Source organism: Hydra viridissima, unplaced genomic scaffold (assembly GCF_058129835.1).
Source record: "Hydra viridissima isolate aposymbiotic clone 2 unplaced genomic scaffold, HvirCarnegie_v1 scaffold_7, whole genome shotgun sequence".
Lineage (NCBI taxonomy): Eukaryota > Metazoa > Cnidaria > Hydrozoa > Anthoathecata > Hydridae > Hydra > Hydra viridissima.
The window spans coordinates 12,643,688-12,658,605 of record NW_028324306.1 but is presented as its reverse complement, the minus strand read 5'-3'; the positions used below and the strand labels follow the sequence as shown (position 1 = coordinate 12,658,605).

The 14,918-nt window shown below is 26.9% G+C and overlaps 1 protein-coding gene and 1 long non-coding RNA gene across 5 annotated transcripts; both read left to right on the top strand.

Moving 5' to 3' along the window:
• Positions 1-1,927: 1,927 nt before the first annotated feature.
• LOC145184114 (merlin-like) lies at positions 1,928-12,070 on the top strand. Of its 2 annotated transcripts, none has more exons than XM_090093821.1 (17): positions 1,928-2,026; positions 2,313-2,407; positions 4,079-4,285; positions 4,456-4,524; positions 4,959-5,044; positions 6,356-6,431; positions 6,770-6,904; positions 7,505-7,579; positions 7,806-7,919; positions 8,079-8,180; positions 8,707-8,838; positions 9,067-9,152; positions 9,304-9,406; positions 9,576-9,664; positions 11,441-11,507; positions 11,624-11,716; positions 11,897-12,070. In XM_090093821.1, exons 2-17 carry the CDS (start codon positions 2,396-2,398, stop codon positions 11,945-11,947), a joined length of 1,497 nt encoding a protein of 498 aa, XP_089949947.1. In that variant the 5' UTR covers positions 1,928-2,026; positions 2,313-2,395; the 3' UTR covers positions 11,948-12,070. The 2 variants fall into 2 exon arrangements, with proteins under 2 accessions (XP_089949947.1, XP_089949946.1); XM_090093820.1 differs by having other exon boundaries at positions 2,279-2,407.
• Positions 12,071-13,419: 1,349 nt separating this feature from the next.
• Positions 13,420-14,918, top strand: LOC149886170 (uncharacterized). Of its 3 annotated transcripts, none has more exons than XR_016454368.1 (3): positions 13,420-13,544; positions 14,303-14,419; positions 14,544-14,916. It is a non-coding gene; the product is annotated as an uncharacterized LOC149886170 (long non-coding RNA). The 3 variants fall into 3 exon arrangements; XR_016454370.1 differs by lacking the exon at positions 13,420-13,544 and adding an exon at positions 13,660-13,971 and having other exon boundaries at positions 14,544-14,918; XR_016454369.1 differs by lacking the exon at positions 13,420-13,544 and adding an exon at positions 13,680-14,006 and having other exon boundaries at positions 14,544-14,918.

Genomic DNA, 14,918 nt, shown 5'->3' with positions numbered 1-14,918 from the left:
ATATTTTGAATTTACAGTAAAAAAAAAAATTTAATTTTACTTTTGAACTTCTGCACTTGAAATTTTTAAAACAAACAAAATTTTTAAAACACAAAATACACAAAAAATATCTGCATATAAAAACACAGCAAACAATTGAAATACTTGTTAAATGACAAACTTAAAAGATTTGAATCGATAAAGTAAAATAAAGGTTCATACGTGAATTTAATATGCTTCTGGGTTCTCTGGGTTTTTTTTTATACGTTCATACGTAACCTTTAACATGTTTCTGAGTTCTCTGTTTATTAATTTAAAATGATAAGACTTTTAAGACATTAAAACAACTTAATTTAGAATTTTTTTATGCAAATTTTATTTAACTTGATTTATTTTTATATAAACATAAATTTTACTAATATAAGTTAATAATTTTATAATGTAATTACATTTCAGTATTGTTCTTTTGAAAAAATATTTTTTGTCCTAACTTCCATGAGCGGCAGTGTATGTGATTTTTATTATAATAATCAATAACTTTTGTTGAATTTTTTGATTATCGGTCTTTCTCTCTAAGTATGACTTAATTTTTTGATTATCGGTCGTTCTCTCTAAGTATGACTTAATTTAAAAAATGATTTGCGAGCAATAAATTGAGTCGAATTATATGTAACGTGGTCAATTAAAATTTCTAATATTATTTTATATAAAAATTGATTACACTCCCAAACGATTAAAATGCCAATATAATTAGAAAATCATCATGATCCCACGCTAAATTAAAAAGTTGTCTTAACGCAAAAATAAAAATTTCGGTCATTTTGGGCAATGGTTTGAACTGAAATTACTAAATAGTTTGAACTGAATTTTCGGTTTCGGATTCGACCCACAGTTTCCGCTTACTACTCGTGACTCCCTCTCCGTAGCAATGACGTGGACATCACTGCCCACGATGGTATTTTCTGTAAAAAAACAAAAAAAAAAAACATTCGACTTGTCAATTTCAAAGACGATTAGCTTCCCGCCCACCCAACAAGAGACGTATTTAAGCCATCTTTAAGTCGTCTAGAAGTTTTAAAGACATCTTAAAGACGTCTTATGTTGGGTGGGCGTTAGCGTTGACTCCTCCAATAACTGATGGATTTGTCTCCAGATCTACTTCGTACACATCTCTGCAGAAATTTGCCCAAATTAAGCATAAGTCTGTAGTGAAAGCGTCATTGACACTCGCTTCATGCTGGATCTCGTTGTGGCATATTTCTACTCTAACCATAGATTGTTTGCACAGACAACATACTCTCGCTAAAAATCGAATCATTTCTTACACTTTGCCGTTTATTACATCACATGCATTTCTGATGGTATCTGTCCTCTTCATCTATGATAGCTGATCAATCCAAACTGTGTTGGAATTTTCATAATGCACACTGTTTTTAATCAATCTGTGTTGATTAAACCACTGTAAAGCAGAAATTGCCCACCCAACATAAGACAATCTTTAAGACGTCTTTAACTCATCTTTAATTCTTGAGAAAAAATAACTCTTGCATACTATTTTTCTGTTTAAATACTTTTCTAAACTCTCCACCGTTTTAAAGAGAAAAAAAAATTATAGGTCGCATAATTGTAGCCATACCTTATCGCTTGTCGATGCTTCTTTCTAAATTCTTCAAATTATTTTCTTTACATTTTTATTGATTGCATTTTATACTTTATATTTTATTCATTAAATTATTACTTTAACCTTTTTATATAACATATGGTGTAATTCAAACAGCTAACAAATTGGTTTGATGTTTTTTTTTTTTCGGTTCTTTTGACCAAAAGTTGATTTAAAAAGACTGATTTAGAAAAAAGGTTTCAAACTAGAAAAGTTTTTAAAGAAGTGAATTTTGAATTTCCTCTACTTAGTTTTTTTTATTTATGTGCTTAAATAATTCTTTTCTTCATAGATGTAAATAAAATAGGATGAGTCATGCCAAAGTCTATTCAGGCTCACATACACGTGGTGACCAAGCCAGGCGAAGAACTTGAGTTTTATGTGAAGGTAATTGATATGTATTTACTTTGTTAAAGCTGAACTGTGTTTAAAACCTATAGTGCAACCTCAAAAACTCCTAAAACGGCTTACATGATTTAGATGGTTTCCGTCATACTTATCTAAATTTAATTCATCAACTTAGTAATTTTAATCTGGAAAAAGAGAAAAAATAGAAAAAAAATCAGATTCATTTAAATTAACATAGTTGTATATATTAATTTCTATAATTTATTTATATCTCATGTTATTTACTTGTAGCAAACCCTTAGGGGAAAAGAATTGTTTGATTTAGTTTGTCGTGCTATTGGTTTACGTGAGAGTTATTACTTTGGTTTGTATTATCAAAAGCCTAATAAAAATCCATGTTGGCTTCGAATGGACAAAAAGGTAATTTTATGTTTGATACATAAAAAGTCATTATTAGCTATTATTAGTTATTGTTAGTTAATTTTAGTCAAAATATATGTTTTGTGTTAATTTTTAAAGCAAGTAATCTTATTATTAAATAGTCTAACCTGTAACTATTTGAATCAACTAGATTTAAAATTTATTTTTGGATACTTTTTTGAAATATTTTGACACATTTATTTTGTTCTTTATACTGAAAATTACTTTTTCCAACAAAATTGCCCTTATACTTCACTATGTTAACAATAAGTTTATCCTAAAAAAGTAAAATACTCTTATGCATCTTATTATTATTCTGAAATGTATAAAATGTTTGAAATTTTTTAAATTTTCTTTCAATATATGCTAGAGTCCTATAGAATTGGAAGCAGTAAAATTAAATCCTTTTTTAAAAGATTGCCACAGATAGATACAATATCTGTGCAACTATCTTCTACTTTTAGGGAAACATTAACATGGAAGACAACTTTATATTTTACTAAAACTTTATATTTTGTTAAAACTTTATATTTTACTAAAACTTTATATTTTGTTAAAACTTTATATTTTATTAAAACTTTATATTTTGTTAAAACTTTATATTTTACTAAAACTTTATATTTTGTTAAAACTTTATATTTTGAAACATCTCTGTCATCCATATCAAGATGTATTTGATGGTTTAGTAGAAAACAAGTAATACCAATCATCTGTCAACTGTCTGTTTTAATAAAAAGTACTTGAGTCATTTTGGAACCATCCTGCCTTGGTTCCTTTAACATCTTCAAAGAAGACATAGAACTTTTGATATGTTTTTAAAATGTTACCACTTTGAAACTGAGTAATGCATAGAGTAGTGAAAAATGGCGTGCTAGGAAATAGTTAAGTAGAAGGGAGTTCCTTATTGTTATTTCATATCAAGCCAGGTCTATAGTAAGTATAAACAAAAATTTTGATTTTGAAGGAATAAAATGGAATTGGACTCCCTTTGCAGTCCCTAAGCTTTATTTTACTTAGTGTTAGAAATCCAATGTCTAAAAAAGTAAAAAGACTTGTATTGTTAAGTCTAAAATTTTATGGATAAAATGATCAAAGCCCTCTTATGGGCCATTGATATAAATAACAATTTAGATACTGAAAATAGATATGAATTTAAGTTTTAGCTCTTAAGAGAAATTCAACAGTTGTCTTTAAAAAATAGGTTTATCTCTGATAAATCCTTACAGATAACACAAAACATTAAAAATTTATTGTTGATTGATACTTCAAATTGACTAGATTACATCAAAAAAATTTTCTTGATAAGATTCTTTAGCTCTCCACTAGGCTTTTAAAGGAATTCATTTGTAGCAAGATTTTGACTAAGAATGCAAGTGTTTGCTCCTTAAATGAATCACTACTTAAAATGTATTAGTTCATGAAATTAAGTGTTACACTTTTCCAATCCAATTTGTTTGCTTCCATGTTCATTTTTCAATATTTTCTTTTAACTTGTAATTTACTTTCCATACTGAGGTCTTAAATGTCAAGTGATAGATTTTTTTGTACACACAGAAAAATCCATTTCTAATAAAGCTTCAGTTTCTTTAACCTTTTAATAAACTTTTTTGCTTGTGAAATAAAAATAAATAAATAGTTTTAATAATAATATTTTGCTTTTTTTTTTTTTAGTTATGTAATGAATTGCAAGGAGACATTAACACTGTAAAATTATATTTGAGAGTGGAATTTTATCCTGAAGATGTTGAAGAGGGACTTATTTTAGACATTACACAACACCTATTCTTTATGCATGTTAAAAGTGAAATTCTTAATGAAAATATCTACTGCCCTGCTGGAGAAGCAGTTCTCATGGCAGCTTTTGCGGTACAAGCAAAGGTAATCAATTAAACTGTTTTATTAAAAAATAAAGAAAATTCATTTGATTATCTCTAATGGAAATGTTTAATATATAGTTCTTTTTTTTTTTTGGAATTTAACTTTTAAGAGAATGAGAACCATTTTGTATAACTTTTATAATTCACATTTTTTTCCTATTGAGGATTTAGTATGGGGATTTTGATGAAGAGTTACATCACAAAGACTTCTTGTCAGATGAGCAGCTTCTTCCTAAAAGGGCAAATATAATTTTTCATGCTCTGACTAAATTATCCTCCATCATTTTGTTTTATTTAGTTATCAATACAACGTATTTCTGTTTTATTCAAACTTAAGATTTTATGGATTTTTGTAAAATATATGAATTGATTTTTGTTGAGAGGGAGCAACTCAGTAGTTGTGAACTTACAGAAAATCAAATGTAACTTTTAAAAGTAAAAAAAAATATATATAAAAGTAAAATTTTAACAAAAATTACTTTCCAGCATTGAATTTCTCATAATTAAACAGGTGTGAAAACGATTGGTCGATAAGAAAAAATTTCAATAAAAAAAAAATCTTGTTTCTTTTAACAAAAAAAAAATTCAAGCATTTAACTAAGAAAATGTCAAAACTTATTAAATAACTTCCTAGCAACTAATTTTAATTTGTTGACAAATGTTACATTATTTAGGTAAAAAATATGTACCAATTAACAGATGAGCAGTGGATTGAGCGAATCAAGACTTTATATGCTGATCATCCTTCAGGCCTGTCCAGGTTATTTTTGTAAAATTTTTTAATGTTTTCATTAGCATAGATGAAAAATATGTATAGCATCATAAGTATAAATAAATTCAGGGTGGCCAGCGGTCCTTGAAATCCTGGAAAAGTCCTGGAATTTTATAGGTCCTGGAAAAGTCCTGGAAAAACAACCCTTTTTACATAAAATCCTGGAAATCCTGGAACTTTTTTTTATAGAGTTATATATTCCGCTTATTATGAAAACAAGAAATTATATATTCAGTTTTCTTGTTTTCATCTTTTACAAAAATTTTAAAAGAAAAAGTTAAAAAAAATTTATAATTTAAAAAATTAAAATTAAAAAAACTGGAGCAATCCAAAAAAGAGATAAAATAAAACAGTTGTTATATATATATATATATATATATATATATATATATATATATATATATATATATATATATATATATATATATATATATATATATATATATATATATAACAACTGTTTTAAACTTTACATAAATATATGTATATATGATTTATATTTAACCCACAAACAATCGTATGTATGTATGTGTGATTTATATGTGTATTCAAATATAAATATTTAGTTGTTTCGTTCTAAGACAATACATTTTGCATTTACTGGTCCATTTTATTGTCGAGAAAAAATCAATATATCCTTGAATAACCCAAAACTTCCTTGAAAAATCCTGGAAATATCCTGGAATTTAAAATTTGCTTTTAGCTAGCCACCCTGAAATTTCAAATTTCTCACAGCTAAAAATTATATTAGCATGTATCTTTAAAGAAGTTTCTCATGGCTATAAATTGTATTGAAATGTATCTTTATAGAAATCAGTACAGTAATATTGTTTACATTAACTCACCACAATATCATGTGGCGGTCCCAAGTCCGTATAAAAGTAGGAGGGATGTAGACAATAAAACTCTCCACTTTCATAAACTTTTGCCAATATTTAAAATCAGTTCTGCTAACTGCTCTTAAGATTTAATCAAAATATCTATAGTTCTTAATAAAGATTAATAAATATTAGCTATATAAAACAGCTTACTTTTTATGCACCATTGTAAACATGGGTGCATAAAAAGTAAGCTGTTTTATATAGCTAAAAGAATTGGAGCTTTTTTGTAATTTATAAGTTATCTTTAAAAGAGCATTACCTATAGTTTTATACTAAGAAACAGATAAAATCCAATATATTGTGCACTGCTATTTAGCTATATGTATTTTTTTACTATGTGCATGTGCTTAGAGCATTTATTATTTTAAAAAATGAAAATATTTAAGTCTCTTTTATAATGGTTTTTTATACTTGCTAGGGCTGAAGCAGAAATGGAATACTTGAAGGTTGCACAAGATCTTGAAATGTATGGCACAGGATATTATTCAATTCAGGTTTGCAATTTAATAGAGGGAAAACAACCGTTGTATATAATAATATTCAACAACCTTCAACTGCAACCTTTAACAATGTTTTTTCTCTAAAAAATAAAAATTTCTTTTATGTTTTATTGTTTAGGAAAAACTTAAAAGTTAATACTTTGTTTGATTGTTTCTGAATAAATTGAGATGTTTTTAAGAAAATTCTTCCAGAATAATCTATTATACATCTATTATATCTATTATACATCTATTTTCTTAAGTACCTTAGTAAGCAACTTTATCTTTAAAATTTTTTGAATCTGATATGAGTACTTAGTAATGTTTTAAAATTTCTACATCATTACACTTAGAATGAAAATCAAACAGATTTGTGGTTAGGAATTCAAGCTACTGGCATAAATATCTACGCTAAAGATAATAAACTTATCCCAAAAGTTTCCTTTATGTGGAGTGAAATAAAGAATATCAGTTTCAAAAATACTCAGGTATAATACATTTAACAGTTTACATCATTTAATAGAATTGTTTTATGTGCAACCTTTCAAATGTTGAAAACATTTGTTGTCCATGAGATAAGTGCACGTTTAAAAATGTTGTAAAATGCTTTATTCTGTTTTACAAAAAAGTGTAACCATCATTGATGTATCTTGCAAACCAATTAAATACAAAGCTAAAAAGTGGGTGACATGTTTAAGTTAATATTTAGTTAAAATTTAGTGTTTAATTTTAAGGGTAGGTTTAATGATCTATTGTTCTGAAATTATGTAAGATGCTATCTACTTTTGCAGTAATTGTTGTAGGCTATGCAGTTAATGTGTTTATTGCATAGTTTTGTAAAAGTTTTAAGTTCCTAGATTAGTTCTTTTTTTTAAATTAGTTTAACTGTTCGATTAGTTGATAAGTTATTAAGTTGTATTATAAGTTATCTTCTCGTCTTCTCCTAAATTAAAAAAAGTTCGATTTGTAAATCATTTTTTGTAACTCAAGAGCATTCTTTTTCTAAGTTCAATTGAACTTAGAAGATAACTTTTATTCCACACTGCTCATTTTATTTATAAAGTATTGATATATTTCTTTAAATTCAGATTTTGATACAGCCAATGGGAAAAGATGCTCAAAGTTTTCATTTTGTTTCTAAAGATGTTGGTATCAATAGAGAAGTAAGGCTTGCTTTGTGTATTACATATACAATAAAAATACACAAATACTGATAATTAAAAGGGAGAAAAGTATTGATCATTAAATTTTTGTTTTAATCTGTAAAGCAAATATTTAAAATTTTACTATATAAAAATGTTGTGTTTCACTTTTTAAAAACGAAACACAACATTTTTATGTAGTAAAGCAGGTTTTTAAGTCGTTTTTATGTCTAACATCTTTTAATAGATTCTGTTGCTATGCAGTGGCAATCACGAGTTATATATAAAACGTAGAAGACCAGATAGCCTAGAACTACAGGTTATGAAGTCGCAGGCTAAAGAGCTTAAAGAAGAAAGACAGGTAAGATTGATCATTGGCAAAAATGAATAAATTTTCATTTGTGATAATACACAAAAAAAGATTATTTACTCTTACATTATTTAAACTTAGATTATCTTAAGAGCTGTATTGTCAATAAAGGACTACTTTATCACAATTTGTTGTTATTGTTGTTGTTAGAGAGAGAAAAAAAGGTACGAAAAAGAAAAACAGCGTTGCATTGAAATGGAGCAGAGATTTATGGATTACCAGGCTACATTAGAAAGCTACCAAGCAGACTTGGTAAACTTCTATTTCATTTCTATAGTTTGCCACAATTTAATTTCACTCTGAGTGCATAGTTTGTTAAAAAGATTTTATTTATTACAAAGCTATTTACTTAAATTAAGTTATCACAAGTTATTCAATTTTTAAACTTACCTTATTTAATGAAACTTATCTAATAAAATTTATATTTTAATGTAACACATCAATCTTTTACTTTAAATTTGTCATGTTAAAATTTGAATAATAAAATACATCCAACTTAAAAAAACAGTTTTTGAATGTCATATAATAAGTTATCAAAATGTTCTTAAAAAGATTTTGACATCAAATTACACAACCGGCTTTTGTTAAAAAGCATCACTTTGTTTCAAAATAAGTTTTAACTTCATATATAGTACTAACTTTCAGTAGCTCATCAAAAAGCAGGTGCATTAAAAAACTAAAGATAAAGATTTTATGATAAATTTTAAAGGATATCTTTTTCTATGATGATGTGAATCCTAAATTTGAATGAAAACATCCTGTCTTAATTATAACACAGGAAAAAGCTGAAGAAACATCTGATTTGTTAGCTGAGAAGGCTTTGATAGCTGAAGAAGAGGCGAGGCTGTTGTTAAAGAAAGCTGCTGATCTTGAGGCCGAGGTAAAGCGCCAACGCCTAGCACTCAATCAGGTACTGAAATTTGAAATATATAATGTTAAGATTATTAAGCAAAATATTGCCACATATTAATAACAATAAACTAAAAAAACATGAGTAGTTGAATGTAAAGATTTGACATTCAGTATTTTTTTTGTTGCTTAAACCTTTTTTTTTATTTAAAACCAGTATTTCTAGGTTTAAATTTGTTCAAATTTTACTTTTTTTTTTGAAGTTGTTGTTTTTGTTTTATTTTCCTAGAAAGATGAGGAAAAGATTTATTTAGAAAGCCATATACAAAATGCAGGTCTTACTATTCAGCAAATACTGCATGAATCAGAAATGAGGTTGTTATTTTGCTAGATTGTTTACTGTGATTTTCTTATCTAATGTTAGATAATTGAGAAGTTTTATTTCATTTTATAATAAATCTCTTCATCTTGATTATAAATAAGTTTTATTTTAATTTTATTGTTTTATTTTTTTTTTCAATAATAGGAGTAGGGAATCTCGCCTATTGAAACAAGAGTTACATAATTTTAGAAATTCAGAAAAACTTGCTTCAGAAAGACTTCTCCAAATAACTTCGAAACAGCTTTTTGTAAGTGTTCATCCAAATAAATGTTACTTTACAGCTATTATGTAACTAAAGTTTTGCATAATAAAAAATATGTCATTAAATAATTTATGTCATTAACTAATTTATATGTCAGTAAACAAGATTTCATCATTTTTATGTATACACTTATGAGGAACTTTTTATTAAATAGGCATCGCATATGAACACCCAACCTATGCTTATGAATGCTTTTCATGATGGTGAAACTAATGACAAAATAAAGCTTTTACAAAGAGAAAGGTATTGTTTAACTGAGTTGTGATCATAAAAAAGTTACAGCCAATAAACAGTTAGCCAGTAAATACAAGATGTTCGTAAGACATCAATTTGATGATGTTTAAATTTTGTCTAAAAGTTTGTAGTTTTTTTTCTTTATGATTAAAATTGTTTTGGGTTACCTTAACATATTTCATTTTTTTTGCTTAAAATATGTTTTGAATCAGTTAAAACATTTACATAATTAAATTTTTAAGTGTTATAGTTTCTTATAGAATTCTCAATTACTTAACTTATTTTTTATAAAAGAAATTAAATGCTGATTGTAGTTTCTGATATTAGATAGAGTAAAATCAGTTCAAACCAGTGACTGTTTTTTCAATTACTGATCAAAAAATTAAATAAAACCAGAATGAATAAGAATATTTTAAAAATAAAAATACTATTTAAATATTTCATAATAATTGCTAAGTTAATTTACTTTTTTTATAAAAGATGTAGAAGATAAAAATACATCAATCTGAAAAGCTACAATCAAATATGGCATTTTATTCTCAACATTAATTGATCCCAAGGATAACTATAATGCAAGTTTCAAGGTTTTTTCAGCAAACAGAATCAATAATGGTGCATGCATTAAAGTTCCTTTATGATTAGGGTTTTGGTTTAACACAGAATGATTTCATGGACTTCATATGCAGTTACCTTCATCGCACAAATCAGTCAGACATTCTAAAATGGCAAGCCTGGAAAGAATAGTTTTATGCATTGATAAACCGATGGTCAAAACTAATTTCTACTAAAAAAACTTACAATCTAGTATCTATCAGAGCTACTTCTTGCGCACAAGAAGTAATTGAAACTTATTTTGAAGTTGTCACTAAGCAATATCAACTGGTATAACTTTTGGTTCTCATATTTAGAGTTGTGATGAAACTGGTTTTCGTGGTAATCAAGGCAAAGCAACTGTTGTGTACCGAAAGTTGCAAGGCATGTTTTGAAGCTCACTATAATCCATTACACACTGAATAGTTGATGCAATTTTGATGAACACTTTACATCACCATTTGTGGTATACAAAGCAATGCAAAACTTTAAACCTAAGTAGGGTTTAGGTACTCCAACAGGCACCAAGTTTATCTTTTATTAAACAGCCATCGAGGTGTCTATTGCCATCTTAAACAAAGTGTGGAAGACAGTTCTTACCAAGCATTACAAAGACACAAAATACAAGAATTTAGACAAAGAAAATTTTCATCAGTTTCTCAAACAGGTGTATGAGAGTTGCAAATATTTTAGAAATTTGTACTCAATTTCTGGTTTTCAATATACTGGGTTATTTCTACTCAACAAAAACAGTAACAATCAACACGCATTAGCTATCTCAGAAGCACTTAATACACTGCTGTCTTTAACCCCATTGCCAACAATACAGTCTTTACTATCATCTTCTAAACCAGCACCAGCAACTTTTTCTTTACCAAGTTCTCTACCAACTTCTAGGTTAGGTAAGTATAAAGACTACATGAGAGTATGAAAAAAGAAATGGAAAATATGATGAGTTTGAAATAAACAGAATAGTAGTCAGTCTCATTAAAAATAGTCAGTCTCATTCTCATAGAAATCTGTATTATTAATCATCTCAAGTTGCAACACTTCGCTCTCCAATGAAACATGTTTACTAAAGAGATTTGTAAAGGGTCCTGGATTTTTTTTGTTGTAAAAAATGTAAAATTAAAATCTATTTTTATTTCTTTATCTCAAGTAAAAAATAACTTTTGTTTTTATATATAATGACAGGGTTGAGTATCTTGAGAAAAGTCACCATTTGCAGCAACAGCTGACTGAGCTGAAAACTGAAATTGAAGTACTGTTTAATTCTTCTTTTTAATTTTTTTATTTTGGCTTGTATTGATTGGAAACATCTTCAATTGTTCCATAGTATTGGAATGCTTGTCTATTAAAGTATTTTTCTACGTTCAGGGCCTAAAGATTATAGGTAATCATGATATGCTTGACCGGATTCATCTCGAAAACGTTATTAAAGGGGAAACAAAGTACTCTACAATGCAGAAGGTATTTCAAACAATTTTTCTGCCTGCTTTCTCTCACAGCGTAACATATGAAATTAAAATCTTTATGCAGCCCAACAACTGTGTTCTATTAAAAAAACAAATTTAGATATCTATATTAGTGTTTATCTATATTAGTTATTTGTTTAAACAGTTTTTAAAAGTTCCTTTTCTAATTTTTTAGTTGCATGCGGCTTCTACGAACAGTCGGGTGCAAGTTTACCAAGGATTATAACTTTTCTTTTCCAAGAAAAGCCTGGAAAATGAAAGTGAAATAAGCCTGAAAATGAAAGTGAAAATGAAAGTGAAATAAATATTGTTTTTTTTTTCCAAAAGGGTCTGGAGAAAGAATGTGAAATAACCTTTTGTTTTTTTTTTTTCCAAAGGGGTCTGGAGAAAGAACGTCAAATAAGCTGCTATATTTTTCGGCATAAGAATCCTAAAAATTTAAATTTAATTATCCTAAGAAATTTGTTATGATTTTTAACTAGCTCAGCGCTTTTCCTTTGATTTTTTTTTTTTTTTCTATGATGTATTTGTACATACATATTTTTTTTATTGACTATTTTTTTTAAATAAAGAACAGCAATTAAAAAAAGCTGTTCGATATTTTTTTGCAAAATACATTTTAAAATCTTTTAGATATTTTTGTTACAAATTTTTTTTTTTTTTTTTTTCTTCAAGTTATTTGTTATTTTTAATAAAATCTCTTCTGATAAATATTTTTTCATTTCATTGTCAAATAACAAATAGTTTGCTTAATTTACCAGAGATCTTTATATTTGTGCCTTTTTTGCTAGATAAATCACATTTAAGTACAGTTTTATTTTTTATATTGCAGTGAATTCCGGGAGAATATTTATTTGTTGATAAATCATGGAGTTCGCTGAACTTCAACTAAATTTGATGTTTTTTTCAATACCTTTGCTGATTTTTGCTCAACTGTGATTTTTTTTTCCGCTTTCATGATGTATTTTATCTAATTTTATTCTTTCAAAAACTTGTTTAGGCTATCATTAAAATGCCTCGATTATTCTACATGAAATATTGGTGAAAAAGTACTGGGAACGACAAAATTTGGAATCTGGAAAAACCAAAACAGTTAAAGTTTTTGAAAATTGAAACCACTTACCTGATTTAGACACCTAAAAAAACGTATTCTAAAACAGATCTCTCAATAGATCTCTAGAACAGATCTTTTACAACAGGTCCCTTATAATATATTTTTAGAAGAGATCTCTCGAAATAAACTACATTCTAAGTAGATTTGTAAAAACTATTTGTAAATAAAATTTTATTTTTATTTCTTCTAACAAAAACGAAGTATCTTTAAACGACCTTGGGAATTGAATAAGTTTAAAAAATACAACTATAATTCAGTTTCAGCCGAATTTCGGTTTCTTTTAGCGGTTTGTAATGCCTAATTCCTTCAAAGAATATATATACATGTATATAATTTAGATAGTTACCATATTAACTTCATTATTCAAAACCGGAACCATATCCTTTAGCTGGTTTCTATTTCCTTGTTTTGCATATTGTTTTGTAAATTGCAGTTTAAGTGATTTTTTTTTTTAAAGGTAATCCTTTAACTTTTTATTCGTGTTAACAGAAAACATTATTATCTTTTTTAATTACTTTAAATGAGTTATCATTTACAAAATCAAGATATAGGTATTTTTGTTCTTAATAAAAAAACCTTGAGTTGTAAATAACAACCAGGCTACGAAAAATGTAGTCGAGGGGAGATTTAACTTAAGCATATTAATGTTTTGTAAAAAAAATGAGTTTTTAAGAAGATGCTTTCGGGCTTATTCGTATTCGCTATATTAGTGAGTTTTTGTGTGTTTTTTAACATATTTATTGTTCAATCATAAAAATATTGATTTTTTTTTTTAATTTAATTCACATTAAAAGTCTGATTAAACTGCATTTATAAATCTATTATTGTTCAGTTTAATAGCGTTTTCATAAATATATCTATAAGTTAAAATAAGTCAAAATAATATGTATATATTTTTTAAAGATATTTATAGCGATTTTAAAGCCTTAATCTTTAACTCTTTGATTTTAACGATATATGAAATGATATCATAATTCGTATTCGTTAAGTTCAGCATGGCCAGACTATTGATGAAATTCTCGTCATGACTAAAATTTTTCATGCTTTTATTAAGACAATACTCTGTCTCAACAGGAACCTTTTTTTTCCTTAGTGAAATAAAAACATTGTTAGTTCGTTGGTTCACTTACGAAAAAGTAATAAATATTTGGGTTGAAATACGCTTTATCACGTACATGTTCTTATTTTTATTATCTTATTTTTTTCTTTATTTTTTGAATTGTGTTTAGCGGTTGTAACTTCTGTTAACCGAAAACACCACCTTGGTTGTTCCTCTGAGGCGAAAAGTTTTTTTTTTTTAAAAATAATCTTTAACAGTTTCCATATTGACAGCCTTTTGAGATTTTGGTCATTACGCATATTTTTACTATTGCGTATATTTGTTCTACAAGTTTTGAGATAACTTGTTTGTACTCTCAAAAAATCAACCAAAACCCGTGGTAACTCGTGCTCTTGAAATATATTTAGATCCATAGAACTCTTGCTTATTTGGGCAATTCTAATTCCCAGCATTTTACTGATACACAAATATTAATTGTAATTGGCGTTGTGCTGGCGCTTTATTTGTTTGGTTACATTTTAATTGTAAGTGAATTTATGAATATTTTATAAATAATCTATAAATATTTTTAAAAAGTTTGTTATCTTTTTTTCTTTGTTTAAAATCAGCTGGTTACTTTATAGTAATAGCTTTGCTTTTTGTGTAAAGTTGTATACAGAGGATCGACAGTTAGCAACACTGGAAGATGGAAATTATACTCTATCTGTAGTGAATCGATCGCGCAAGAGCGAACAATTGCTAAATAGGCGAATGAAGTAATTCAAGAGAAAAAAAAAAGAAGCCCTCATTATGTTTATTTATCGTGCTTTTTTACGGGTAAAAAAATAAAATATATGAGATAATATATTTTAAATAGTATGTGGATATGTTTATGTAAAAGACTTTCTCATGATACCTGATATGTTTCTCATAATATCTGATATGTTTCTCATATTATCTGATATGTTTTTTTATTTTCAGATAAAATTTTAAATGGATTTTAAAAGGATTGAGCTTTTATTCTCGGTTGTTTTTCATGTATAT

What these genes read in the sequence shown, in the direction of transcription:
- LOC145184114 (XM_090093820.1), top strand. Translation starts at nt 1,955, where the DNA reads ATGCCAAAGTCTATTCAGGCTCACATACACGTGGTGACCAAGCCAGGC. An exon ending in CTGCATGAATCAGAAATGAG is followed by an intron (nt 9,153 to 9,303) that starts GTTGTTATTTTG and finishes TTTCAATAATAG; the next exon opens with GAGTAGGGAATCTCGCCTAT. An exon ending in AGCTGAAAACTGAAATTGAA is followed by an intron (nt 11,508 to 11,623) that starts GTACTGTTTAAT and finishes TTCTACGTTCAG; the next exon opens with GGCCTAAAGATTATAGGTAA.